General features: G+C 50.5%; 8 protein-coding genes; 1 reads left to right on the top strand and 7 right to left on the bottom strand.

The window, feature by feature from the left end:
- Positions 1 to 2,558: 2,558 nt before the first annotated feature.
- GSBLH_T00001123001 (uncharacterized protein) lies at positions 2,559 to 4,100 on the bottom strand. XM_013039470.1 has 2 exons: positions 4,029 to 4,100; positions 2,559 to 3,996 (listed from the first exon to the last, which is right to left on the bottom strand). The coding sequence occupies exons 1-2, from the start codon at positions 4,086 to 4,088 to the stop codon at positions 2,581 to 2,583; spliced, it is 1,476 nt and encodes a 491-aa protein (XP_012894924.1). The 5' UTR covers positions 4,089 to 4,100; the 3' UTR covers positions 2,559 to 2,580.
- A 562-nt stretch (positions 4,101 to 4,662) lies between these two features.
- Positions 4,663 to 6,567, bottom strand: GSBLH_T00001122001 (uncharacterized protein; the record flags this gene model as incomplete). XM_013039469.1 has 3 exons in its annotated part: positions 6,485 to 6,567; positions 5,151 to 6,452; positions 4,663 to 5,120 (listed from the first exon to the last, which is right to left on the bottom strand). The coding sequence occupies exons 2-3, from the start codon at positions 5,485 to 5,487 to the stop codon at positions 4,663 to 4,665; spliced, it is 795 nt and encodes a 264-aa protein (XP_012894923.1). The 5' UTR covers positions 5,488 to 6,452; positions 6,485 to 6,567.
- Positions 6,568 to 7,081: 514 nt separating this feature from the next.
- Positions 7,082 to 8,141, bottom strand: GSBLH_T00006203001 (uncharacterized protein; the record flags this gene model as incomplete). The annotated part of the gene is made up of 5 exons (XM_013039468.1): positions 7,082 to 7,087; positions 7,118 to 7,311; positions 7,342 to 7,704; positions 7,757 to 7,814; positions 7,848 to 8,141. 5 exons carry the CDS (start codon positions 8,139 to 8,141, stop codon positions 7,082 to 7,084), a joined length of 915 nt encoding a protein of 304 aa, XP_012894922.1.
- A 923-nt stretch (positions 8,142 to 9,064) lies between these two features.
- On the bottom strand, positions 9,065 to 10,752 carry GSBLH_T00001121001 (uncharacterized protein; the record flags this gene model as incomplete). XM_013039467.1 has 7 exons in its annotated part: positions 10,640 to 10,752; positions 10,553 to 10,607; positions 10,484 to 10,520; positions 10,320 to 10,453; positions 10,221 to 10,289; positions 10,083 to 10,187; positions 9,065 to 10,048 (listed from the first exon to the last, which is right to left on the bottom strand). The coding sequence occupies exons 1-7, from the start codon at positions 10,702 to 10,704 to the stop codon at positions 9,065 to 9,067; spliced, it is 1,449 nt and encodes a 482-aa protein (XP_012894921.1). The 5' UTR covers positions 10,705 to 10,752.
- A 1,173-nt stretch (positions 10,753 to 11,925) lies between these two features.
- GSBLH_T00001120001 (uncharacterized protein) lies at positions 11,926 to 12,753 on the bottom strand (the record flags this gene model as incomplete). The annotated part of the gene is made up of 6 exons (XM_013039466.1): positions 11,926 to 12,186; positions 12,217 to 12,285; positions 12,319 to 12,458; positions 12,489 to 12,525; positions 12,557 to 12,611; positions 12,644 to 12,753. The coding sequence occupies 6 exons, from the start codon at positions 12,751 to 12,753 to the stop codon at positions 11,926 to 11,928; spliced, it is 672 nt and encodes a 223-aa protein (XP_012894920.1).
- Positions 12,754 to 13,049: 296 nt separating this feature from the next.
- Positions 13,050 to 14,096, top strand: GSBLH_T00001119001 (uncharacterized protein; the record flags this gene model as incomplete). XM_013039465.1 has 7 exons in its annotated part: positions 13,050 to 13,168; positions 13,199 to 13,295; positions 13,330 to 13,434; positions 13,464 to 13,520; positions 13,552 to 13,651; positions 13,682 to 13,858; positions 13,893 to 14,096. Exons 1-7 carry the CDS (start codon positions 13,063 to 13,065, stop codon positions 14,094 to 14,096), a joined length of 846 nt encoding a protein of 281 aa, XP_012894919.1. The 5' UTR covers positions 13,050 to 13,062.
- A 44-nt stretch (positions 14,097 to 14,140) lies between these two features.
- GSBLH_T00001118001 (uncharacterized protein) lies at positions 14,141 to 16,535 on the bottom strand (the record flags this gene model as incomplete). The annotated part of the gene is made up of 4 exons (XM_013039464.1): positions 14,141 to 14,993; positions 15,023 to 15,129; positions 15,160 to 15,336; positions 15,366 to 16,535. 4 exons carry the CDS (start codon positions 16,533 to 16,535, stop codon positions 14,141 to 14,143), a joined length of 2,307 nt encoding a protein of 768 aa, XP_012894918.1.
- An 877-nt stretch (positions 16,536 to 17,412) lies between these two features.
- Positions 17,413 to 18,481, bottom strand: GSBLH_T00001117001 (uncharacterized protein; the record flags this gene model as incomplete). Its single annotated transcript, XM_013039463.1, has 4 exons — positions 17,413 to 17,629; positions 17,660 to 17,909; positions 17,941 to 18,154; positions 18,194 to 18,481. The coding sequence occupies 4 exons, from the start codon at positions 18,479 to 18,481 to the stop codon at positions 17,413 to 17,415; spliced, it is 969 nt and encodes a 322-aa protein (XP_012894917.1).
- Between the last annotated feature and the right edge of the window lie 8,428 nt (positions 18,482 to 26,909).

The raw sequence follows: 26,909 nt of genomic DNA, 5'->3' as shown, positions 1-26,909 counted from the left end.
AATGAAATTCTATCTGAAATTCTGTATTCACCCATTGTTATTATTCCCGTTAACTATAAGAATAAGCATGTAAGACACTACGATATTTCCAATAAGTAAATACTGATTGATGTTTTCCCCAAGCTGTCCACTTCATCATCTACATATTGATTCAGCACCATATTTCAACAATACACTAATGAAAATTCCATCGTTAAGTGTGGAGACCGATCATTAAAGGTTATTGAGTTTTCATTGACTGAATAGAGTCGATCAGCTAGTAAGTAACTATAACAGTTTGTAATGACAATATTAGGCCTTTTATAATCTTCTGTAAATAATAGTTGTTAAGGTCTTTACTTAAGGATTATCGGGTTGAATGTAACGGCATTAATTTCATTTTTGAAAAGTTAATGAAAGATATGCACATTGCTAGCATCAACAATCTGATAACTGAGAGATGTAAAAAACAATCTATCGATTATCTATCATCACGGGGCAAGTCATAGATTTTGTGCTTTCAGTTGTTATCTGCAAGTGATTGTTGAAAAGTGGAAATTCTTATACAATGTCTAGTTTTATTGTAATGTATAATACATGCATAGTTAAGCTGTTGGTTGATTCCCATTGTTGCTGTTTATGATTATAAACAAGTAAAATAGAAAATGAAAAATGTAATATTTTCTAAAAATTGTTTAAGTACGATGCATATAGATATGGTAATAATTGTCCTGACGAAAGAATAGGATGAGTAGTTACAGAAACAAAAACACATACTATTCATGGCAAATTACTTTATTGTGATTATTTCAAAATATAATGCATATCTCACGAAAATGGTAATTTAAAAGGTAATTGTATTCATAAAAATAATAAAAATTAATTATCGAATTACATATGTATCATTGGAGTGTAGAATATATAGGATAAATGATTCTTTCGTGAAGTACAAAATCAGATCTTGTTTGCAAATCAACCATTTTCTTATTTCTTTTTATTATCATGCAAAACATTACTGATTTTGTTAATCTTGTTAATAATAACGTCCATATGGATATTACTATTAATCGAAATGTGCAGGCAAGCTTGGGTAAGGAAATGAAACCAAATGGCTGGATTTCACTCATATTGAGTTATAGAGAATGTGTAGTATTGAAATTCAATAATAGAGTATTCATGAATCAAGGATTTGCCCTCAATGATGAGAAAGTGTTGAAAGTGTTTGGAAATCATCAAATTGGTGATATTTCATATAATGAAGAACAATCCATAGAAGTAGTAGAAGAAATCGTGGATTTGGATCATGGAAGTCGATTTGAAGGATTGATATTGACAGAAAACAAGTTTGGAATTCCATTTGGATATGGTGAAATGTATGATGATGATGGAATATTGGTGTACAAGGGCATAATGATCAATTGGAAACGATTTGGATATGGAACGAGTTATCATAATAATGGATGTATTGAATATGAAGGATATTGGTGTGATGATAATCGATTTGGAAATGGAAAAGTGTATGATCGATATGGTAAATTAGTTAAAGAATGTGAATGGTATAATGGAATTGAAAGTATTATTGATGAAAAATATGAAGGAGATGGAAGCAAACCACTGAATATCGGAATGAAACATTTGAAACTGAGTAACAATTGTGTATTAGTTAATTGGGATGTTTCATTGTTGTATAATTTGGAATCAATAGAAATCGGTGATGATTGTTTTGGATCCTTATCAAAATCGGAAGCAATTCATTTACTAAGATGAAGAATGGAGCTGAAAATGATAAACTGAAATCATACTACATATTGGATTGTGAATCATTGGAATCCATTCAGATATTCTAAGAATTTGTCTAATATCACAGATATAATACTTGAAACACAATATCATAGAGGTTTTAGTAATTTGAATTGCTTAGGTTAGCAATTACCATTGACTGCCCATCACTAGATGTAGTAAGATTCTGGTGAATTTTCTTCCATGTAATACATATATTATTCAGTATCTCTAGCTTGTACCAATTGCATGTTATGTTTAAAATCTTCTTGAAGTACTTTTCGTTCATTCTACTTCATACCATGACTTTGACATCTTGTTGTTGTATTACTATGAGTAGAGGTGTTTTGAAATATCGATGTTCTCAATCATTCATTTTTCTTCATTCAAATATTGAATGTATCACAGTAACTCTCTCCTCAAAGAATGACCCTAAAAGGAATTGAATGATATTCTGAGTTTCCTGAACCAGACATATCTTAATCCCAATACTGCCATTCATCAAGTTTTCCCTTTTGTTGTGATTCATTTGTTCTTTACAATAGACAACATTTCTCCCCTTCAAAATGTCTAACTCTATTCATTACAGTAAACGAATACAAATAATCGTATAGTACAACACACACCTGACACATAGACAATGGATACAGTTGCACACTAGCTCACTGAGAATCGATTATCCAATTCCACTCATTTCTCTGTTTCGATTTGACCCTACAATCCCAAAAATCTCTTGAATCAGTCTCACACTATTTCAAACAGCAACGCCATCGATCATCCAGGTATTCAACAAACAAGCAAACTCATAAAGAGTTAACAATCTTAATTCTTACTAATATACTCAGGGTGGATCATTTCCTCGGGAACAAGATACTTATCAACCTCCTCCTTCGTGCACAGGCCCAGCTCGACCAACACATCGCGCACAGACTTTCCGGTCTGCAGCGCCGTCTTCGCCGCCTTCGTGCAGTTCTTGTATCCAATGAACGGCAGCAGGCAGGTCACGATTCCGATCGAGTTGTTCACCATTTCCGCGGTGTGCTCGGGGTTCGCCGTGATGTCCACCACGCACAGCTCGCGCAGCGTCCGCAGCGCGCGAGTGAACATTTGGATGCTGTTGAACACGTTGTAGATGATCACGGGCTCCATCACGTTCAGCTCCAGCTGGCCAGCCTCGGAGGCCATCGTGCAGGTCGTGTCCGCTCCGATGATCTGGAAGCAGGTCTGGTTCACCACTTCGGGAATCACAGGGTTCACCTTGCCGGGCATGATCGAGCTACCAGGAGCGCGAGGCGGCAGGTTGATCTCATGGAGACCGCAGCGAGGACCCGATCCCATCAGACGCAGATCGTTGCAGATCTGGGACACGCGAGCCGCGGTCACCTTCAGCGCGGCGTGGAAGTTGAGCATGCCGTACGTGTTCGAGGACGCCGAGATCATATCCGGCGCGATCTTCATATCGAAGCCCGTCACCTCGCACAGCGCCGCGCAAGCTTCCTTCGGGAAGTCGGGGTGCGCGGCCGCGCCCGTGCCGATCGCAGTACCGCCCAGGTTCTGCACCTTGAACGCCTCCGCAGCCACCTTGATGATCTCCAGCGACTCGCGCAGCGTGCTGGCGTAGCCGTGGAACTCCTGGCCCAGAGTCATCGGCACGGCGTCCTGCAGCTGGGTCCGACCCATCTTCAGAACGTCCTTGAACTCCTCCGCCTTCTTCTCGAAGGCGTCGATCAGCTTCTCCAGCTCCTCGACGAGAGCGAAGTGCTCCAGATACATGCCCAGCTTGCCGGAGCTCGGGTACGTATCGTTTGTCGACTGGCACTTGTTGATGTGGTCGTTGGGACTCACGATCGTGTACTCTCCCTTGTTGTGGCCGAGGATCTCCAGAGCACGGTTCGCGATCACCTCATTGGCGCACATGTTGGTGGAAGTTCCAGCTCCACCCTGGATCATGTCCACGATGAAGTTGTCGTCCAGCTTTCCTTCGATTACCTCATCGCAAGCAGCAGAAACGGCATCCACGATCTCCTTCTTGATGAGGCCAAGTCGGCCGTTGGCAATAATGCAAGCCTTCTTGATCAGTCCGTAAGCTTTAATGAAGTTTCGGAAGCTCGAAAGACGAACTCCAGTAATGTTGTAGTTGTAAAATCCTCGCAGAGTCTGAACTCCGTAGTAGGCGTCCTTCGGGACCTTCATCTCTCCAAGGAGATCAGATTCAACACGGAATTCCTTAGCGTTCAACTAACAATTCACAAGGAGGGTCAATCTCATACGACTTCGCTGATGGCGGCGCTATTTTTATCAGATTCGTAGACAGAAAGAAGAGGAAACATGTTTGGTAAAATAATTATAAAGATTTTTTTTGGAGAAAGTGGAAAAAGAGAACACTATTCGAATAGAACACTTTTCCAATAATGATAATGTTCTTCTATTGGCGGTACAAGACCACATGTGCAGTAGAGGCATGTAAACTCACTCCTGGACTTGAGCGTGGTTGTTTCCCTCGACATTCTTGTTCTACTGTTTGTGTACCTTCTTCCATACCCTGGGCAAGAAATCACTGGCATACTCATCTTTCTATTTACTTTCAAATTACCTTGAGTTTGGGGAGTGGGAGGAACGGAGCCTTGGGTGAAAGCAATGAGCATAGAAAGCTCCTGCTTCAATACTCTGACGTTTCCAACTAGTCCATCCTCTGTATTGTTCACTATGAGTCTATCTTTATTATTGATACCACTCTCACTATTCTCCACAGCTCATTATTATTTAGTGCCGCTCTATCTAGATCCGTAGTAGCAGAGTGGACGTCGAGTATCAATTCAGATTCCATTCCCTTACTACTGTCTAACTAACTAACTAACTAACTAACGAATTACCAAAATATCGCAATGATTACTCTTCATCCTTTCAGTTTCTTCGACAAGAGGATACTGGAGATGTTCCACCTTTCAAACAAACAACACAACAGAATTGTTCCTCTCCTTCAAAACCAGTAGGCTGGCCACCAGTCGTCAGACAGCAAACCTTGTACACTTCTCCCATTTGGTCCTTATTAACCAATCTCTCCGCAGATTTAATAATATCGTCCACCTTCGCGTCGTCCTCCACCGTCTCGGCCATCTGTCGAACTCGCTCCTCGATTCCCAATCCACAGAGGAAATAGCCCTGTGGGATCGGTCCGTGATACTTCACACTCGCCGATTTGCTATTCTCCACCACCTTTCTCAACGCCTGGAAATCCACATCGGCCGTAATGTCGACCTCCCCCGGTTCCTGCAAATACGACACGAACTGATGATTCTTGATCCCACGAATGCTATTCTGCGACGCATAGTCATTTCCATAATCAATGAACAATGCGCTTCCTACCGCTCATCCTCCACTCCTCTCCCTACCTTTCGTCTCCTCCAGCCACATCACGATCTCCTGCACCAGCATGCACGCCTCCGGACACACCTCAATCCGGTCACCCTCCTTCGCATCGTACACATTCAGCATCGCATCGCTCCCCGACTTCATCGGCGGTTTCATCGCCGTCGGTTTCGTCGGCGGTTTCGTCGTCGGTTTCATCGACGATTGCCCTCCACGTGATCGCAGCACCGCATCAATGTCCTCCGTGATGTGCACCGGCTCCTTCACGCCCCCCAGCGGAACCCCCGCCGCGTCCACCAGCGGAACCGCGGTTCCCGCCGGCTTTCCCGCGGCGTCCACCAGCCCGCCCGACCGTTTCATCGCCTCCTCCAGCAGCTTTTTGCGCTGTTTCAGGTGGTTCACGAACGCTACGATCGACCCGCGCCCCCAGCTGTACCGCTTTCCCCGCGGGACACGCTCTGGTCCACGTGCTCGCCCTCGAAGAGCCCGCCGAGCATGGCGGTCGCCGCGAGGTTGTTGTGCGGGCAGAGCACTTCTTTGAACTCGATTGGGCCGTCTGAAGCCTCGCCGGCCGCGGATGACGCGGATGGAGATGATGATGGAGATGATGCAGATGTCTGGAGCGGATGCTTGTAAACGTCGCCTTCGTCCCAGTCGAGGTGTTCCTTGAGGTCGACGAGGATCTCGCGCCAGCCTTTCTTGGTGTATTGGAACTTTTGAATGGGCAGCGCGTCCAGAAATTCGTGGCCCAAAATCAGCGTAGGAAGCGTCCGCGGGACCGAGGCGATCGTGTTGTGCCAGTATACGTCAATGGGCGAAGGCCCACGCAGCGTCATATGCTCCTTTCCGGTCACCGGATCGGATGGTTCGGGATGATCGAGAGGCCTAGAATGAAAGGCTGTAGAATGGGTACTTGCAGTCCAGCGAGTATTTCTGCTTGCTTCGCATACCCGGACTCAGCTCCACCAAGTGAATGTCCAGAGAGTTGTAGAATCCAGGGAAGTGGCGAGCCGCTCGCAGCAAGTCTTTCATCAGCGTACCACGGCCAGGTCCCAATTCCACGAGCTGCATCTTTTTCGGCTTTCCAAAACTCTCCCATTGCGTCACACACCAGATTCCGATCAATTCACCGAACGCCTGGTTGATCTCGGGGGAGGTGATGAAATGGCTCTGTTCCTTTCCAATAACATCGCAATTATGGTAAAAGCCCAAAGTCGGGTGATTTAGCGCTATTTTGGTAAATTCGGAGATGGAGAGAGGCCCCTTCGCAATGATTAGAGACTTTAGATGCTCAGCAAGAGTTCGCGGGTCAGAGGGACTTCTTTCTAGTTTTAATCACACCAAGCATGAATCGAACTTGTCTTTGTCTCTCCGGCAGTACTTGAAACGGTACGGCAATACTTCTGCAAAGCAGGCGTAAACCTTGATGCTCTGTAGAGTTTACGGCACTAGGAAGTAAACTATTCCATAAAAGAAAGAGTTACCGTAAAGGATAGCATTATTCTGAATGAGGATTGTTTCCTTTTCATTGTGATTCGAACAAACCCAATAAGTAAAGGAAAAGACTATTACAATACGTTCTCATTTCTTCCTGTATTTCTCCTCGATTGTTCTCACCTAGAGTACTATTCAATTAAAGAAACGTACGACATTCTCTCCATACTCAAACAAATGCTTAATGTCCGGGACGTTGTAATTCTGGTCAATATAGATTCCTGCGACAAGGGAGACTGCTGATACAAGCAAATAGTAGCTGTTTGGCATTTATCGGCTGCTCCTGGAAGAGAAAACAGAAAATTTGTAAAGAAAACATTCCGAAACTTTTTCACCACTAGTATTATACACTTATCACTTTAAATAACATTATATGTTGCTGCTATTGCTTCCGTTGTTAGTGTTGTTGTTGTTGTCAATGATGTTGATAATACTGTTACTATAATGAATTGAAATCAGTTCATTTCTAATTATCCTTTTTGGATAGTCGACTTACCGCATGGTCCATCCGAATAATCGAACGAACCATTTCGGGGTTCGACAACATCTTCAGGCGTGCTGGACTCAATACTTTGCAAAGCAATCCCGGTGATTTCTGCTCGATTTCCTTATAGATCCGCGTTTTCTTCATGAAAAAATACACGATATTCGGATGGTTTGCGATAATCTGGCATAGCAAGTTGATGTGTTCTAATCATGAGCCATCCCATGCATCCCGACCTTCTCGCTCCTGTTCGACCAAAGGATCCTGCGAAGGATCTGGAGTAGATTCCTGCGACGAGTCCTGCCACAGATTGGGCAGTCCGCTGTCCGTCGAGCGAAGATGATTCACACTTGCGCTTTTCTGGAAATCCCAGGAAAATTCCTTCCTCCGTAAATGCCGAGCACTCAGAGATTTCCTCGGAAGGACCTTTCCCGAAGGTTGCGACATGGATGATGTCTGCTGCGAGTGAAGACTAAAGGACGGAATGGAGGCGCTGTGGAAGTAAATCCTGCCATTTCCGTTGGGTTCCGGTGAGAAAAAGTTGTTTTCAGGCGTTGATTGGCCGGTCTCGGGCGATGAAAAACGGGCTTCCATTTCTTCTGCGGACAAAAAAGAGGAAGCTGCATAGAAAACAATAAAGGAGGGACTTACGAGGGTGATTGTGAGAAATGCCTTCAGAATGGGGGTTCAAGTGGTTCATTCGTTGATTCTACAGCTTGATTCAAATCATTGTGTATTCTACGTATTCCTCAGTAAATTGGAGCTGATGACCAATCCGAGACTCAACAAGATGCAAAATTACTTGCTTTGTTCTTGGAAAATCATCGTAACTTGTAGGATTCGAGAAAATATTAACCAATTCGCCAAGTTTATCATCATTCATTAAGTACTCGTAGAAATCTGGATTTAATTCCATTAACTCGACAATAATAGGGTTTGTCATTATTAGGCTACGGGTGAGGTTTATATCGCTGAGAATGTCTTGGATTAGAGGAGATTCCACAGCGATCTTCACAAGATTTGGATAAGAGCTCATCGCATATGGAATCTCTTCGAACTGCTTCACCTGCTGCTTTTCTTTCTTAGAAGCCTTTGGGTTGCAAAGAACATGCTTCAAAATTGACTCTACGATCGAATCGCCACCATATTCGCTCTCAGTTGATGCTTCTGTGCCGGATTGGGCAGATTCTGATGGTCTTGGATAATGATCGCAATTCTTGCTTAGATTGTGAAGAGAGTGACCGTTTTCTTGCTTTACGACGAGATGAATAATCGAATTCTCAGTGATTCCTATGTATTAAATACACATTCTTAGCAAACCGTATTCGTATAATCGGTTCTCGTTTTTAAGGAGGCTCCCCTTAAAAATTAGGTGAATTTCATCAACATTATGATTTATGGTATTGGCAATGGCAGTTTTCGCCTCGTATACCGTTTGTAAGGGCGAAAGCTCAATATCCAATGTACCTAAGTAACACTTGCATACTTTCATTTGCCACTCCACTAGAAAAACAATCTGTACAAAAGTACGAAAACAGTTATTCTTCGACTAACACCGTTTGAGATAATTATCAACCGTACGTGAAGTTCTCTTTTTCTCGAGGTGTTCCTTCTTGAAGAGAAAGCGAAATAGAAAGCCCTTTTGCTTTTACGTGTTGTGGTTCTTTGGAATTGTCTCTCTGACTTTTGTGGCTTGATTTGTTGTTGTTTCTAATATGACTATGATTTATGCATGCGGACAAGAGTGAGATCAGTTGATAGTTGTTGATTCATGTGAGTTGTACGGGTATTATTTGGAAGGTCAGCACTATCTTACTTAGAATGATGAAGTTAAACCAAAAAACGATTCGAAAACAGGAAACATACCATCAATTATTCCGAACAGAAACACTCACCAATCACGCACTCTGTTTATAACAAACATAACGCTCGAGAGTAAAACTACCCAGCAATATTCACTTAGGCCTTCGCAGGAGCACTCACTGTTTCTTCTGCGGGACTAGGCTCAGGAATGGATTGCTGCATAGGCTGTTGAGCAGGTTCAGGCAAAGGTTGTTGTACAGGTTCAGGAGCTGGCTCAGGAGCTGGCTCAGGAGCTGGCTCTGGGGCTGATTCAGCGGCAGGCTTGGGAGCTGATTCAGCGGCAGGTTTGGGGGATGGTTCAGCGGCAGGCTGTTGCATGGGTTGTTGCATGGGTTGCATGGGCTGTTGCATAGGCTGCATAGGCTGCATAGGCTGCATAGGCTGTTGCGGGTACATGTTCATGGGGTAGGGATACATGTTCATGGAGCCATCTGCCTGCTGCATGGGCTGCTGCGGGTACATGTTCATGGGGTAGGGATACATGCCCATCGAACCGTCAGGCTGCTGCATGGGCTGCATGGGCTGCTGCGGATACATGTTCATCGGATAGTAAAACCCGTTCATCGGAGCACCCGGCTGCGGCTGCGGCTGCGGCTGCATGGGCTGCTGCTGCGCAGGTTCCGGAGAAGCCTGCTGTGGCTGAGCAGGCTCCGAAACAGGCTCCGAAGAGGGCTCCGAGACAGGCTTCTGCGAGAGAGACTCCGAACTGAGCTGCTCAATCGGGTCGCTCGCAGCCTTGCTCGTCTTGTCCGCCGAAGCCTTGCGCTTTCGAGCCTCCATCATCTGATTGAACTCCGCGTTCTGCTTGGCAACCGCAGCCTTCACATCATCGATGTCGCTGCGATTGCCGTGGTTCAGAATCAACGGCAAGGTGGGCTCGCGCTCCACAGGAATCACTTCCGGAGCCGAAGCGTACATCAGCGAGAGCTTTTGCAAGAAATTCTTGTAGGTAAGCATCACCACGTCCGTGATGTAGCTCACGATCGCATCATGGCGCTTCTCAAAATCCAGCAAACGCAGCAGCAGTGGAGCTTCGATCATCTGCAGTTGAGTCTCAGCACGGCTCAGCTTCTCCGTGTTCTACACGCTAATTCTCCCTTGTCAAGCCTCTTACACGGTCCACCAAATCCGTATCTTGATTGGCGTCGCCAATCTTCTCCATCTTGGAGTGGTAATGATCGCGCTCCAGCTTGAAGGGAGCACGCTCGTCGCAAAGCTTCTACCCATTACACACGACCATCCGCACACTTACCAGGAGAGCCTCCAGCTCCTCCTTATATCCACGCACCAAGGGAATGATGCCCTCCTTAATCTTTTCAAACTACAGGTGAAAGCCCATTTCCTCACCTACAACGGTGGCATCTTCCTGGATCTCTTTGGTCTTGTTGACAAGAGCTTCGCGCGCTTCTGCATTCGATGGTTCATCGTCAGAAATAGTCATTTTAGAGATAGCAGTATACACTTGAATAAAAGACTCCATTAAGTCTACAAGTCAGGAGAAAGCACAGCGCAAACCATTGGAACGATTCATGAGCACTCCCAAACTATGTTCCTAGCAATCAGCGAGAATAGGAAGCCACCTACCAGGTTGAGAGTCTCTTCATAGTTTGTGCGAAGCTTTCTAATGTGCTCTTCCCAACTAGAAACATCAAAAGCAACAAAAAGCATTACGATTCATCGGGAATCTCAGAAATGCTTCCCTTGTGCTTAAAACGGGAAGCAGTCTTGCTAGCCATTTTCTTCGCGTCAGATGATAACTTAGTAAAAGTGCTTCGGAAACTTCTTCCAAACATGGTAAGATTATTTATGATGCTGTACGAATCTAGTGGTATAACCGCGGTTATACCAAAAAGAACGTTGAACTCAACTTTTTTAACAAACCAACCGGAAATTAAAATAGAGATATACATCTACATAGATTATGATTCTTCCTGCATAGTCTCTGAGGATGCAACGTTTTCCCTGTTTGGGGCTGAGGAGGGAACTGTAGGAAGCTTAGGTATCATCAACGATGATGTTACAGAACTGGAAAGAGAGCCAGTAGGTACACTAGAGAATTTGGAGGAGGAGGTAGATAGATTAGGGGCTCCGGAAGTGGAATAATAAACAGGATTGTGGTATACATCTTTCTCCGGAGAAGTCCGCTCAATCGAGGGTTGCGATACTGAACTACCAACTGAGTAAGAGTTTGGCTTCGCAGACACGGGTGGAGCAGGCACAGGTGGGGCAGACATGGGTGGAGCAGGCACGGGAGGAGCAGACATGGGTGGAGCAGGCACGGGAGGAGCAGACACAGGCGGAGCAGGCACGGGAGGAGCAGACACGGGCGGAGCAGATACAGACGGACCAAACATAGGAGGAGCAGGAACCGGAGGAGCAGCAGACCTCTGAGAAGGAACACTTTTCGGAATGGGCGGAGGACATTTCACAGCCACTGGAGCAGAAATGTTAACGGGCATGGGAGGCGGAGGAGTCGCCGGAGCTCCCATCAGATTTCGAGAATAGGGATCGTAGTCTGATTGAGCCTGCAGAACGGCCGCCCTTGGAGATATCTCGTAGACCGACATTCCTATCGCTCCCGCCTCAGAAGGCATCACCGACTGTGGAGGCGGAGCCATGACTACATCGTGATCTCCATTCTCCACAACCCACCCGAGTACATTGTCTGCTGTGCCGGTATCGTAACAGAAATCGTAGGATCGACTGGGGCGGCGGAGGGCGTGCTGGAAGGCACGACAGCTGTGGACGTCGAGGTCTTCGTAACCTTGGGTATTTTCTTGATTTCTTCCTTGGCTTGGATGATATCACCGTCTACGAATGACCACTTTCATTCGTCGTTAACGTACGCAAACCATAGTCTTTCAAAATGGGGATTTGCGGGACTTCAGGAGGCGATTCCAACTTGTACATCGCGAATTGCTGACTCATCACACTGAAGACTCGCTCTTGGCAGGAAGTCAGCGTGGAGAAAGCGTAGGCCAACGTGGATTCTCGCTTCGTCTCAAAGTCGTTGAGTCGATTGAGCAAGGGAGTTTCGATGAGTTGGAGTTGCTTCTGGGAATTCTGAAGCTTTTCTTGATTCTGTGTTTAAGTGAATGAAGAAAACGAACGCGACGCAATTTATCCTCTTTGTGATTTGGATCCTTCATTATTGCATCAACTTTTTGCACATAATGATCGTGATTAAGCTTGTACCAGAAACGTTCTTCACATAATTTCTATTCTAAATTAGGAATCAGAGTCTGTACTTGTAGATCCATTGTCTCAAAAATGAACTCTTGCAAATAAGGAATCAAGTTATCTTCCAAAATAGAAATCTACCAAATTAAGCACACACACACGGATTTTACACCCTGAATAATACAATTCGCACGTAGAGAAGCAACTCCTTCACAATAGCATTGTCGACTGTCCTTTACTTCTTGGCTATCTTTGTCTATTAAGGATCCACTAAAATCAGTCGATAATGACGTCATTACAGTGAGCATATCTAATCCTTGACTCGTTTCACTTTTCTCACCTCTTAACACTTTACAAAACTTTACAGCATTAACTTTCTAGTCGTAAACTCCTCCAAAAATAGTCAACAATATTCTCTACACTTTCTATCGTTTTAGCTAAGTCGTTTACTAGTGTATCCCATCTAATCCGTGAGTTCATCGTCCCTTCCAATACACTTCATTGGGTACATCCCTTATGCTTCCTCTGTGAGATACGACCGCTGAAAGTCGTATCATCGCTTGTCTAGTCCGTATTGAAGCTCTTTGGACAGGAATTGACGGCATAACACACCTTAAATTAAAAACAATATGTTTCAGTAATTTATTAAAAAAACACCCCGCTAGTCAGTACGCATACAATGATTCAAAATAATGTTGTACATCACAACAGATTGTGAAAATGGACCCAAACAATTGGTGTACTCAACTACAACTCTTTTTCAATTCTGTCGATTATCTGAATCTTCTTCCTTGATGTGTGCCCGCTGCAAAAATACATTTTGCATCCGTCACGGATGTTTCTTTGAGGAGCTCCAAAAATAGGACCTATTTTGTAACTGTGTCTAAATCCAAAAATCGACGCAGAGTGAGGTCATGGGCTCTATTTGCAGTAAGGGGAGCTATGATGAGATGGCTCACAAGAAAAGTAAAAAGAAGACCTCCGAAAAGCTAGCTGATTTGGATAAGACGATGCGAGACGGTTTTCTTTTTTTTATATGATAATAAAAAGACATTCACCCTCGCAAGGAATCTCATCATAATCATAAGCAAGAAAAGAGCGCAGAAACCAAGTCGAGTCAGCCTAGCTTAAAAGACAAGAAGCGCATGTGAGTTCTGCATCAATTTGCGCTTATTCTATAGGATGAATAGTTACGAAGGGAGTGAAGGTCTTACATCGCAAACTCTTTACAACGACTCTTCACTGAAAGAACAAGTAAAGCTACCAGTGAATACGACCGTTGAAGAGTACTTCCAGTCGTGTCTGTCTCATGTAGGTGGATCTACACCAACCTCGTTTATTTTGTGCAAGATATTACACTGCTCTATGATTCGTTGGGAGAATTGCGTCTCTTTCATTTCTAGAATTGCTGAAGAATGCACACGCTCATCTTGTCCTGAAATGACAGCAGGACCACACTATACGTATCTTTGGACAGACGGCCGCAGTAGCAATCCTGTGAGCGTACGTTTGGCGTCACGGAGTGTTAGGTAGATGAGTGCCAACGAGTACATCAATTCTCTTTTCCAGTACATTTCCGACTTGTTCAAGCGATCTCCTTACAATGAGTGTAAGAACGGGGTGTTCCCCGAAGACTTTATTCCCACGGTTTCGACGATCTTTAAGAAGCTGTTTCGGGTGTATGCTCATGTGTATCATCACCACCTTAACGTACTTTTCATCGCCCTCGCCGAATTACGTCTAGTCTTTTATCCAAGTGGGTGCCGAGACGCATCTGAACACCTATTTCAAACGCTTTGTGATGTTCGAGCGGCAGTACAAGCTGATTAGCAGCAAGGAGGAGCTGCCTCTGCGGAAGCTGATCAAGCGGCTGTTGGAAGACGAGCAGATGGACGAGGAGACGCCGATGCCGCTGCAGTCCTCCGTGTCCTTCAAAAACTCTGATTAGTTGTAATAGCTTTTTTGTGGGTTGTTTGTTCCGCCTCAAACACGCTACAAATCCATTTGGCGTGCACCGTACAGCAACTTGAGATTGAAGAGCAGTTTCTCGGCGGATGGCACGTACTGGAGCAGGAAGCTGGGCTTGTACCCCGTGGAGATCACGCGATGCGACGCGGTCCGCGACCGATCTTCCGCGGCCTCCTCCGTCTGGCCTTGTTCCCAAGGCGATTCCACGATCGCAGGGATCGTAGGAGTCGCAGGGCTTGGATGGATGCTTGTTCCGACAGCCAGATTGCTTTGGGGCTTCGCCTGTTTCGCCTGCTTCGCCTGCTCTGAACGTTCTGAACGCTCCGAACATTCTGAACGCTCCGAACGCTCCGAACGCTCCGAACGCTCCGAACGCTCCGCAAGCTTTCGCTGCGCGGCGCGGCGACTGGCTCGCATGGCCTCGTAGTAGAGCGCGGCGTTGAGCGCGACCTCCCGCGAAATGGTGAGCAGCGATGTGTACAAGACCTCCTTCAAGGGCGACTGCATGAAGGGCTGAGCGCGAAACCACAGAAAGCCGTAGTTCGGCTCGAAGAAGGACGCCCGCTTGATGAACAGCGCGATCTCGGGCAGCGAGCGAAGCAGGTAGGACAGCACGCAGGGGTTCGCGCAGGCGTGGAACTCCAGAAAGCGCTCCGAGCTGAGAATGAGCAGCTTGATCGCTTCGATGAACGTGTCTCCGTACTGCGGAGTGAAAAAAACGGCGTAATTCAGGCACTTCGAGGCGTTCAGCAGGTCGAACGCGCGACAGCACGGGTCCAAAAAGATCCGCGCGCCCTCGCACCACACCTCCCCCGACTTCGTCACGTGGCACAGCGCCTTCCGGAACGCCTTCAGCGCCACATCGCCCCCGAACATTCTGCATCGCACCCCGCCTTCTCCGCCTACCTGTGCAGCACGTGGATGTACGTCGACCACAGCCGACCCGCGCCGCGATGCAGCCGCAAAGCCACCTGGTTCAGCCGCAGCGCGCGGACCCATTCCTTCTGGATGATCTACGCTCAATCCTCCCCTTTGCGCCCTACCAGCTGGTGGATCTGCTCCAGCAGCAGCTTCCACTCGCTAGGAAACAGCTGAAACCCGCGGGAGAGAAGCCCGTTCGCGTTGCGGTAGTTTCCGATCACGAACTCCATCTTGCCGAACTCTAAAAGAACGCGATGGAGCGACTTCTCCGGCGCGCGGACATAGCTTCGCCGCAGATACTACGATCGATCCCGCGGGGAATGCCTACCTGACGAGCCAGCTCCCGGAACCCCACGACGGCGGTGAACCGCCCAAACTGGAGGTAGAGCTTCCAGACGAGCGTGTCCGGACACTTCTGAATGGCCTTCCGCATGTCCTCGGCCAGGTAGCGTGTGAGCACGTGATAGCTCTGCAGCACGACTTGGAGAGGGATTCCGCTGAGGGAGACGGCCACTTGGATGTATACAGTGCAGCGAAAGTAGTACTGGTTGCGGTTGGAAAGGATCTTCCAGAGAATGTCGTTGGGCAAGCACTTCTCCGCCTCGGCGAGAAGGCGGTCGAGGCTGGGGTTGGGCAAGAGAAGGGAGGGCTGGGCGTAGTTCCACATCATCAGCGTGTCGTGCTCGTAGAAGTCGAACACGAAGAACCAGATCGGCCCGTGCTTCGGAAACTCTCGAAGCGCCCGAGCGATCAGAGCAATCAGCTGCTCGTGGCTCCCCACGCGGTATTCGTACAAGAGCATCTCCATCACCAGGTTCCCCGTGTAGAACCGAGACGATCGCGCCACCTCCTGGAACAGCGCCTTCGCCGTGAGTTCATAGCCCAGCTTCGCCAGCGACGTGATGCCTTCCACCAGCACTTTCACCGACTTCGACGAGTTCATCTCGATCAGCTGGAACAGCAGCTCGCGCACGTGATCGCCGTGCGCCACGCGCTCCTCCAGCTTCAGCCGCTTCTGCAGCAGCAGCTCGTTCGTCGGGTAGAGCCGCGCCGCCGCCTCGAACACCGCGTGCGCGTTGAAGAAGTTGCCGTGGTCCTGCTCCCAGCGCTCCAGCTCCATCCACGCGGCGAAGCCCTCGCTGGCCGTCGCGAGAAGCAGCTGCGCGCGGCGAGACGGACGCTTGCCGGGCGGGAAGGCGGCGGGGCGCTGCGGGAAGGCGGCCTGCTGGGAGAAGAGCTGGCGGGTAGGAGCGTCGAGGGAGTCCCAAAGCTCCTTGTAGTCCGGCCGCTGGAGAAGGGGGAGGAGAAAGTCAGGAGGCGAAGGCAGAGAGCCGAACGCGCTCTCAAACAGAGGTGTTTCTTGAAGAAACGGAGGGGAGTAGGGAACCGAAGTTGAGTGATCAAACGGGGAAGCTCGAAAGGCGGCATGCGAAGGGAAATAGGACAAGGAAGAGGTCGAGAGAGGAACAGGCCGCGATGTGGGTAGAGATGTTGACATGGAAGCTGGTAGAGATGCTGGTAGAGATGCTGGTAGAGACGCTTGCATAGATGATGGCATAGATGATGGCATAGATGATGGCATAGACGCTGGCATAGGAGCCGGACGAGGCGTTGGACGGGCTGAACGAGGAAAGGGCACAGACAGGGACATGGACATGGGAGCGGGGAGAGGGGAGTAGGGCGAGTTGAAACTGGGAGAGAGGTCCGAAGGATGATCAATCGAATATGTTGGTTCAAACATATGAGGAGCCGAAAAACGATCAGGGATAGACGAACGCCTTTCGAGCGGTACAAAGGTATTGTAAGGTCTGTTCTGAATTGGATATAAGGGGTCTCTACAGTTCACACACGAAAAAACACAAACCCTGGGTGTAAAGGGGGAGCAGTGGAATAACCATCCTCTTGAGTATAGTAATCTTGGCTGCGTGGCAACTCATTCGGGCTAGGGAATCACGCCGTACTCTCAACAACACACTTTATACAACTCTGGCCAGAATTCAAAATTCCTACTGATGGAGAATTTACAGGGTAGTTATATCTATTCGTGAACCAGATAGCGCTCACTGTACTGGAAGGAACGTGCTGTTCTTCCATTCGGGTAATTAGCCGGAATTTCTGGCTCGAATGAATAGTAATCGTTCTACCATATTACACTCGCCATTCTACAACTACTGGATACATAATATACACTCACCCGACTTTAGCAATAATCTTTTCAAGTTTGACTACTACAGGATACGAATGAACCCAATACTGGAAACGTGCAAATTGAACACTTCTATGTAACCAGAGAACAAGGTCTAATGAAAAGTTCGGGAGGGGAGTTTCATCATCTCATCGACTTTTATGGAACAAACATTCACAAGAATTCGTCATTATCCACGCGCTGCCGCACGAGCGCGTCCTGTATTATCGGTATCAATATCCTGACAGTTGTGAATCGCATACAGCAAACGATCATGCAGCTTCTCTGGCGACGAATAACTCGGCAGATCCAGGATAAAGAAGCAAGTGTGCGACATTGGATAGTTGTTATCAGGCTTGGACACATCCAACTTGTTAATCACGTGTTTCATCGGGAACGACTCCGAACTATGCATCACTCACCTCCCCTTCCTTTACTCAAGAGGCAGACGCGACCGTCCCCACACGAACCGCAGATAGAGCTCGCGCTCCTCGTTCGTGAAGTTCTGCAGCACCCTCCAGAAATAGTTGATCACTGGCTCCTGTCCCGTGTAGCCGCCCTTGTACACCGTGTTTTTCTTCAGCAACTCCACGTTGATGTCGGTACGACCCGACACGATCACCTTCAGCTCCTTCGGCGTGAACAGCGTGAGGAAATGGCGCGGAAGCTGCGTCGACAATCCGCGATCTGAACGATCACACCCCACTTCAAGGCGTACAAACCGCATCGATCTGCGTATCGAACTCCTTCAATCGGTAATCGATGATCATTTCCAAGTAATGATTCCGCTCCGACCAGGGCACGTTGATGTTCTTCCCGCCCGAGAACAACTCCACCACCTCGTCGTCGCTTCCTTTCACCGTGTACGTCACATGCTGCTCCTTCCAGCTCGTTTCCGCCTCCTCGTCCGGCGTGTCGTACCCCTGAATCATCTCCACTTGCTACAAGTCACCCCGTTTCCACGTTTCTACCGAGATGAACTCCTGGTCGATGCTCTGAATGTCGCTGACGGTGATGTCGATGCCCACCAACCGCTTCCAGAACAGATCCGCCAGGTTCAGCGGCACCGTGTTCTTGGTGCGAATCATCACGCCGATCATCTTGCCCAGGAACTCGTACATCTGAATGCACAGCGCCGTCGTCGAGCGGGGGTTCGGAATGAACACATCGCGCTCGCGGCCGTAATTCATGCGGCCGTTCGGCGAGGGAATGAACAGCGTGAGCGGATTGGACTGGATCTCTTTGAAGATGATCGTCATCGCTTCGCGGAACAAACCGCCCGCATCGTCGCCGTATTCGCCCAAGAACTGGATGGTGAAGGGCTGCGTTCCGTCACGGAAGCGGTCCGGAGACAGCGAGTTCGCGGCCTTGAAGAACTGGTAGAACAGCGTGTATTCGTCCTTCGTTTCGCCATCCTTCTGCCCCACCGCCTTTTGGCGATTCAGCGGAATGCTCGTGCGGCTTGCATACTCCGACTTCTTCAAAACCTACGCGTTAGCCAGCCAGCGAGCTCGCCAGCCACCTACATTCTGCAGCCACTCGATCTTCACCGGACGGAAGATCAGACCGCGCAGCGAGCGGAGATACTTCGCGAGAATGCTCGATCTACACGTAAAACGGCACGCAGAGTTCGACCCATCGTCGCACGAGATGTTGATGTAGCGAATCGCCTGCGTGATCATGAGATTCAGCTGCTGCAGCAAGTAGAACCGGATCTGCAGCTGACTGACCGAGAACTCCGCAAGGTTGGGATGCTTCATGAACAGCTGGTCCGGCGGGTAGAAGTTTCCGGGGAAGAGCGTGGTGATCTCGCAGGACTGCTGATCGCAGTACTCCGTGATCATCTCGATCAACTCGTGGTCCAGGTCTGTCGTCCATTTCTCCATGCCAGGGAGTTGCAGCTGGTTGTTCGCGATCATCTCGGCACGCAGCTTGAAGAGTCGGTCCGCGGAGTAGTCGGGCAGCACGTGCAGACGGAATCCCCAGCGCGACTTGTTCTTCTTCAGCATCTCCTCCGACTGGTAGTCCGGCTTCTCCTTGCCGCACTTCACGCACTTGTTCTCCGTGAAGTTGTTGCCCGTGTAGCACTCCAGACAGATCCACGGAAGACGCCGCATGCTCTTCTGCTTCTCGTCCTCCAGGAAGGCGTTGATGAACCAGTCAATCGTCGGGCGCTTCTGCGCGTTCTTCTCCGCCTGGTTGATCAGGGACGTCTTCTGCGACGCCTTCTGCTTCAGCTCCGCCTTGTGCGTGAAAATGTAGTCCAGCGCCATTTCGAGGTTGTCGTTTACGGCCTCCAGAGCCAGAATGCTCTCCTCCAGAGCGAATCCCATTCCCTCCAGCTGCTTCGCCAGGTTCATTCGGTTCTCCGGAACGCGACTCAGCTGCTTCACGGAGGCGATATCCTTGGTGTAGTCCGTGTCCACGTAGTGAATGTCGATGTCCGAAGACGAATAGTTCGTCGCGCACACCTTGTAGTTCACCAACTCCACGATATCGCCCGCATCGTAGAACGACACGCCGGGCATCAGCGCCTGGTCATGCGGCAGATTTCGGAACGCAACGCCCAGATACTCGTTGTTCAGCGTGATCGCCAGCGTTCCGTTGTTGAAGTTGATCGTGAACTTCACCAGGTCCTTCATCTTCAGCTCGCGGCAGAACTTCTGCCGCCTGCTGTTGTACCAGATCGTTCCGGACGCCATCAAGCCCCAGGAGTACTCCGTCGATCCCAGGAAGCCCGCGACGGACACCGAGCGTCGCGATAGGCCCAGGAACAGGTTCTTTCGGTTCAGACGGTGGATGTAGAACGTGAACGACACGATTCCGGAGCTTGCAAACTTCTCGGTCGTGATCGTCCACCAGCTCTGGCTCGCGCGATAGCCCACCATCGTGTTGTCCTCGTTATACGCGAGGAAGTTGGGCTGGCGGATCCACTGCAGATGCCCGATCTGGCAGAACGGGAACTGCAGATAGAACTCGTTGGTCTCCAGCGAAACGATGGACCGACTGTAGTTGTTTCCGCTCAGCATCATCAGCGGATTGAGGTTGTTGTTGTTCGGGAATCTACACGATTACAAGCGTCAACTCACGGCATACATCGCGAAAACATCGTCTTCTTCGGAGCAGCTATCCGCATCGAATCGCAGGGTCAGTCGCAGAGCATCCGGGAAATGCACCTTCTGATGGTGCAGCATATCCTGATAGGGATGCTCCGATTGCAGCAGCTGGCTCTTTCGAAGTCGCACCAGAATCTCCAGCAGGAACGGCTCCATGATGTACTCCAGCGGAAGCGTGTGCGTCTTGCGGTGGCAAAGCGACTCCATGATCACGGCGATCTCGGAGATATTGATGAAGTACTCCTTCTGCGACATGACTTTCTCCACCGCCGCGGCTTGCTGGCTGTATCCCTTCTTCCGCGAGTCGTAGCACATCAGCTTGACCGACACCAGCACTTCGATCAGCGCCTGGAAGGAGGGCGAGAACATGTCTCCGTCCTTCTGCTGATTGTAGAGCGTGTCCATCGTCATGTTCAAATCCGCGATGATCGACAGCATCTCCGGCGTGACCGCGTCCGCGTACATCTGGCGGATCGACGCCGTCAAGTAGTTCATAATCAGCGGCCGGTTTTGCTGCGAAGCGCCCTTGAACGACGAGAAAAGCCCCGCCACGATGTTCGCGCGGAAGATGAACGGCGTCAACTCTCCCATCGACCGCGAAGGATTGTCCACGATGTGCGAGAACGTGTCCAGCATCCACCCGATCTGCTCGATCGAATCGTTGTCCGACTGCATCTCGCCCTCCAGCGAAAACACCAAGTGCGAGTCGGGCGGCTCCTGCGTCTTCGAGACGAGGAAGTGGCGGATGATCGAGTTCGACGTCCAGAACGTCTGCTGCACCACGTGCATTTCGTCAGCGTGCTCCACCGGAGTCGCCTGCGCCAGCTCCAGCAGCGAGCGGCGAATGCAGACGTAGTCGCTCAGACTGGGCGGATCGGTGGAGTTGGTCACGACCATTCCGAACGCGGCGAAGTCCGTCGGAGGAACCATCTGCCACACGCTGATCGTGTCTCCCGTCGAGGTGTAGAAGGTGCAGACATTGGAGTATCGGGTCGGACGCGCGAAGTTCTCCGCCGACCTGCCGTCCTTTCGCAGCATGTCCACGACGTACGTGCATTCCGTCGGCGGATAGCCGATCGAGCTCGAGTCGCCGCACTTCAGCACTGTGGCGAGCGGAATCGCGTTGCTGTAGCGAGGCTTCCAGAAGCTGACGCCGCACTCCGTGTACTTCGCGATCAGCTCGTAGTTGGAGGTCATTTGGAGGAACAGCGTGCTCTGGATCATGGAGATCGGGGGCGACGCGGTGAGCGAGATCTCGTTGAGCAGGTTGTTGTACATGCGGCGCGAGAACGAGCGGTTCCACATCGCGTGGAATTTCTGGTTCAGCGTCGTCACGTCCTTGTTCTTCTCCACGATCTGGCTCGCCTCCTTCACTTCGTTCTCGAGCAGCTTGGAGACTTCCTTCTTCAGCACCAGCTGGGGAACCATGTCCGTGACGGAGGCCTGCAGATCGTGGATGAACGCGGTCAGGAACGAGTGGAACAGATCGTCGCGACTGTCCATGAACAGCGAATACGTGCTGATCTTGTCGTCGGAGGTGTCATTTGTCAGCGAGAGCAGGTTCAGCAGCGCGATGCGCGAGAACGCAGAGCACAGCGCGCGCGAGGTGGTGCAGAGCTCTTGGCGGATTTCGGGAAGCGTGCAATCCAAAATGTCTGGGAGTTGGCCCCCTCTCTTCGTCTGCACGTCCTGGAACTTGGCCTGGATGTCGTTCACGATCTCGAACGACGGATTGTCCTCCGAACTGTCGTTGCCGTAATACATCACCAGCGATAATCCGTTGCTCTGCACGGCCTCGTTGATGATCGCCAGGTCGAAGCACCCGTTCAGATTCCAGCGGTACAGTCCTCTGTTTCCGTTGTCCCATCTCACACTCACGCCCTTCAGGCTGAACGTATCCCAATCGCAGATCTTCTCCACTGTGCCGAAACCTCCGCTGTTCTGGTTGCCCCAGCGCCAATTCGGACCGCGGCCCACACGATCGCCCACCTTGATGATACCCAGAGAGCGCCCGTTTCCATTCGTGCAGCCGGGCGCGTTTTCTCCTCTCCGCTTGCAACACGTGTACACGTTGTTGATGCACTTTCCGGGATGATGCGCCATCGAGTCGCTCGTTGAACCCTGCGCCTGTGCGTTCATCAGCTCGAGGTATTGCTCGATGACAGGATCGTTCTGCTCGAGAGCCTTCGGGTCGGGGTTCACACACTCCAACACTTGCTGGCGACTTCCGTAATACAGAATCAGCCGCTTGCTCATCATGGCATCGTACCCGATCTTCTCCAGTCCATTCGCTTCCGAAATCAGAATCTGATTCACGCTCTCCTTATTCTTCTCGATCCACTGCTTGCACTCGCGCTCGTTCGACCATCCCACGGCGTTCAGCGCGATTATGCAATAGCTGCGAGGCACCTTCAGCTCCTGAATCAGCGAGTTGATAATATCCTCGTTATTCGGCTCGGGAGGACCCTCGATCGTCATCGTGCCGATCTGGAGCGCCTCTCGGTCCTTCACCAGTTTGCGACGCAGCTGCAGCGAGAAGATCATGATCGTGCCCACGCAGGCGGGACTACAATCCGCACCCACGAGGAATTGCTCGTCGATCGACCAGCGGTCATCGATCAGAATCTTCGCGCCCTTCAGGGTTTCGGGAGAGAGCTCTCCCTGCTTCACACCATCCACGTACCATCGAATCACGTGGTGCGGGAGATCGGCCGAGATGATGATTCGATGGATGCAGTTGTTCTTGATCACATCGGGCTTCGAATACACGCCGATTCCGCAGGATCCGTCCTTGCGGACAAAGAACGAGCCTGGATGCTTGTTCTCGGGATCCGTTTGTAAGAGACACGTGTAAGAACGCGAGCTGAAGTCCGGAATGATCACGTCCATGATGATCGTCCACACATTGAGATAGACGCCTTCGCCGTATCCCATGAACGGGTTTTGCAGCGTCAAATAGTTCTTGGGACCCAGCTTCAACACCTTCTTCTGCTGCTCCTTCAGGTTAATAATATCCCAGACCTCTTTTCCCTGCACAGAGCAGGTCGCAGACGCTGGACTGCAGATGTTCTCGATGAACATCCACTTGCAGCTCGACTCCATATTTCCCAGCATCGCGTCCTCCTTCGCCTCGCGCGTCTCCGTGCTCGACGGCGTCGCATCCACTTGCTGCCTTCCCTCGCCCTTCTCCTCCGCCGCCATCAATTCAGCGAGGGTTGTGCCCACGGGGGCGCCGCACAGCGCGCAGGACGCACTCTTCTGCGGATTGGGGAAGTTGCAAACGTCGCAGCGATGCATTTTGGGGGGCAGACTGGGCGGCCAGAAGTTGACGGTGTAATCCACAGTCTCGCGGGCCGTCAGCGATCTCCGGATGCTGTTCCACATCTGGCTCTTCCACAGACCTTCCACGACCGACTGCCGCTCCTGGAGCCTCTCCATGGACGCCGAGGAGTAGTGGTGCGGAACCTGAGCGTGCACGTGGTTCACGACCGATCGGATGGAAGACAGCGAGATGCCGGATGAGATCGAGGGGAACTGGAGCAGCTGCATGATGGAGAACGTCACCATTTCCTGGATGACGCAGAACACCGGGGAGTTCTTGACGGTGTAGGAAGTGTCGGTCACGTTCAGAATGTGGCTGTAGTTGTCGAAGACTCGCGAGATCATCACGTAGTTGTCGATCGGGATTTGCGGCTTGATCAGCGTCAACTCGCTGTTGTTCGGAACCCACACCAACTCCTTGCTGTTGTTCAGCTTCACGAGACAGGTGTTTTCGGACTTGGTGTCCCGCATTCGGTCCTTGAACATGATCACGCGGCCTTCTTGACGCATGGTCAGAATCGTCACGGCGACCGGACTGTCCACCGACGCGATCGTCTGGGAGCCCGCGTAGAACACGATGGGTCCCACCAGATAATAGAGATGATCGAGCACCGACAGGTCCAGAGGCTGGCGCGAGAGAGACTGGATGATCTTCGTGATGTTGAACACGTAGTTGGAGAGCGAGAACACGGAGTTGGTGATGCACTCCTTCCACTCGCGCGATTCCAGCAAGCTCCACAGCAGACCGACGCACTTCGACGCGATCAGACGCGAGAAATACGGGGCGGGGATGAGCGCGTAGTTCGGTCCGTACGGAATGATCACCACGCGGCCCATCTGGCGCAGCAGGATGTACGGGAACAGCGAGTTCTTTGGTGGGTTCTCCACGCTCGGAGCCAGGCTCTCCAGCAGGGCAGCGCTCACGTTCTGCGTGAGACACTCCGACACAACGCGCGGAGACACGCGGACCAAGAGCAGATCCAGCAGCGTCACCAGATTGTGGATGCACAGCAGAAGGGGCGTGGTGTAGGGGCGATTGTCGATATAGAAGTACTGGCACGCCTTCGACACAGCGATCATTTCGTGCAGTTTGAGCAGCTGCAGGAACAGAGGAAGCAGCACGTTCAGCGAGCTCGGCTCGCGCAGCACATTCACGACTCCTTCGCTCTGCCGCGCGTTCACGACCAGAACCGTGAGGAGTTGGTTGATGTACGTGAAGGGCGCCACGTTGGCTTCGGGGTCCGTGGGCATCACGGTCAGAGTATTCAGAACGCGCGTGATCATGCCCACAGAACCTTCGCGCAGGCTGATCGGCGACACCGCGTCCCACTCGTCTCGCATGCAGCGATCGCCCACCCATTGAGAGACGCAGTAGATCTCGCGCAGCACGGTCCACAAGACTTCCTGGGAGAACACGGACAATTCCAGCTGGTCCTTGGAGCAGTAGCCGAACAGCATGCTGATGAACAGCCACACAAAGTAGGACATCTTCAACGAGCTCATCGTCAAGTTGTTCGTAAACAAGTCGTTCCAGGACTTGCCCAAGATCACCGAGGAAGCCGACTTGCCGATCGCCATGCACTGCGTTGAGTACTGCAGCGGCGCGAAGGACAGGATCGGATAGATCGCCTCTTTCGGAGATGAAACACCCAGCTGGTGATTGCTGTTGTCTCCGATTCCCCAAATCGCGTGATTGTACTCCAGGAACGTCGAGTTTCCTCCACACACCGCGATGCGGACGTTCATGTTCATCACTTCGGTCAGCGAGTACACGTCATTTCGATGTCCCAAGCCGAGCTGTCCGCAGTTGTTGTGACCCATCACGAACAACGACCCCTTCGTCGTCCACAACACCACATGGCCGCTTCCGGCAGCGATTCCCGCGATCAGCTCTTCACGCACCTTCTCGGGCAGAGGAATCTCCGTGATCTTCTTCACCACAAGCGTCTCATTGGGATCCTTGCCCAGCTGCCCGAACCGATTGCTTCCCGTTCCAAAGAGCTGGTTCTTGGAGGCAAACAGCGAGAAGTAGTCTCCACACGCGATGAATGCGATGTTCTTGCTCCGCAGCTCCTTCAGCTCCACCGTGGTCTTCGCCATCTTCTCCGAAATGCCCAGGGCGAACTCGCTGTTGTCTCCACAGCCGAACACTTCGCCGACGCCCAGCAGAATCGTGTGGTTCACGCCGCACGCGGCCTGCTTGATCGCGCGGCTGCTGGACGCGCCCGCCATTTCTTTGATGTCCGTGCACTGATAATCCAAGGTGGAGACGCGGCCGCACTGGTATTTCTCGTTCAACCCGGTCGATAAGGCAGTTTCCCCCTTGGAGATCAGAATCAAGTGGCCGCCCAGAGCGCAGCCCGCGATGGACTGGATCGAGAGATTGGAAGGGGTCACGCTCTTGATCTCCTTGGGCAAAATCTTCACGACGGAGCCGTCCACGAGCAGAGCATAGAGGGAGTTACGAACGAACGCCACTTGCGTGATTGCTTTGTACAGGCTTCGCGTGTTCCACATCGGCATCGTGGACGACGAGAAGGAATCCCCCGCAGCAGCACCTTCCAGCTTTCCGGTAATGTAGATCGGATTAGTGATCAATTTGGCCGTGAAGGTGTAGCGAGAAGCGTGGAAGCAGCTCATCAACGACCAATACTGGAAGAGCGATTTCAACAGTCCGGACTGCTGGAGCAGCGTGGCGTCCGAAGGCAAGTAGGGAAGCGCCAGGGCGTAGATGATCTTCACCATCTTCTCCATCACGCTCTCGGTTCCTTCTTCCTTATAAATCGTGTTGAGTCGGCGCATGGAGGACTGGATGATGCTGCAGAACGCGTTTCGAATGTTGTTGATATACATCGGATTCGATCCTTCCAGTCCGCTGTTGAAATACACCTTCGAAACCGAGCCATCGGCGTCCGTCTGCTCCAAAATCTGGGAGATCGATTCCGTGAGGCTGTCCAGCACATCTTCGTTGCACGCACGCGACATCAGCGAACTGAAATACTTGAATGAGGCGGCGCGTCGCTGCGCGTCATTCGTTCGAGAGATCATGGCATCGGTCAGCGCTTCCGTGTTCACACCCGACAAAATGAATCGCTTCAGCAGCTGCTTGATCGTATCGTCCACCGTGGTCACAAGATCCTCCTCGTCCTTGCCCTCTTCGTCGGTGTCCTCTTCATCCTCCTCGTCCTCCTCAATCACGATCTCTTTTCGGTTTCTCAGGAGCTGATAGGTGTTCGTTATCGACTTGTCG

The sequence above is a fragment of the Blastocystis hominis genome (genome assembly GCF_000151665.1).
Source record: "Blastocystis hominis, Singapore isolate B (sub-type 7) whole genome shotgun sequence assembly, scaffold_1".
In the NCBI taxonomy this organism is placed as follows: Eukaryota; class Bigyra; order Opalinata; family Blastocystidae; genus Blastocystis; species Blastocystis hominis.
The sequence above is the reverse complement of the archived record's forward strand: the minus strand, read 5'-3'. Positions and strand labels throughout refer to the sequence as shown.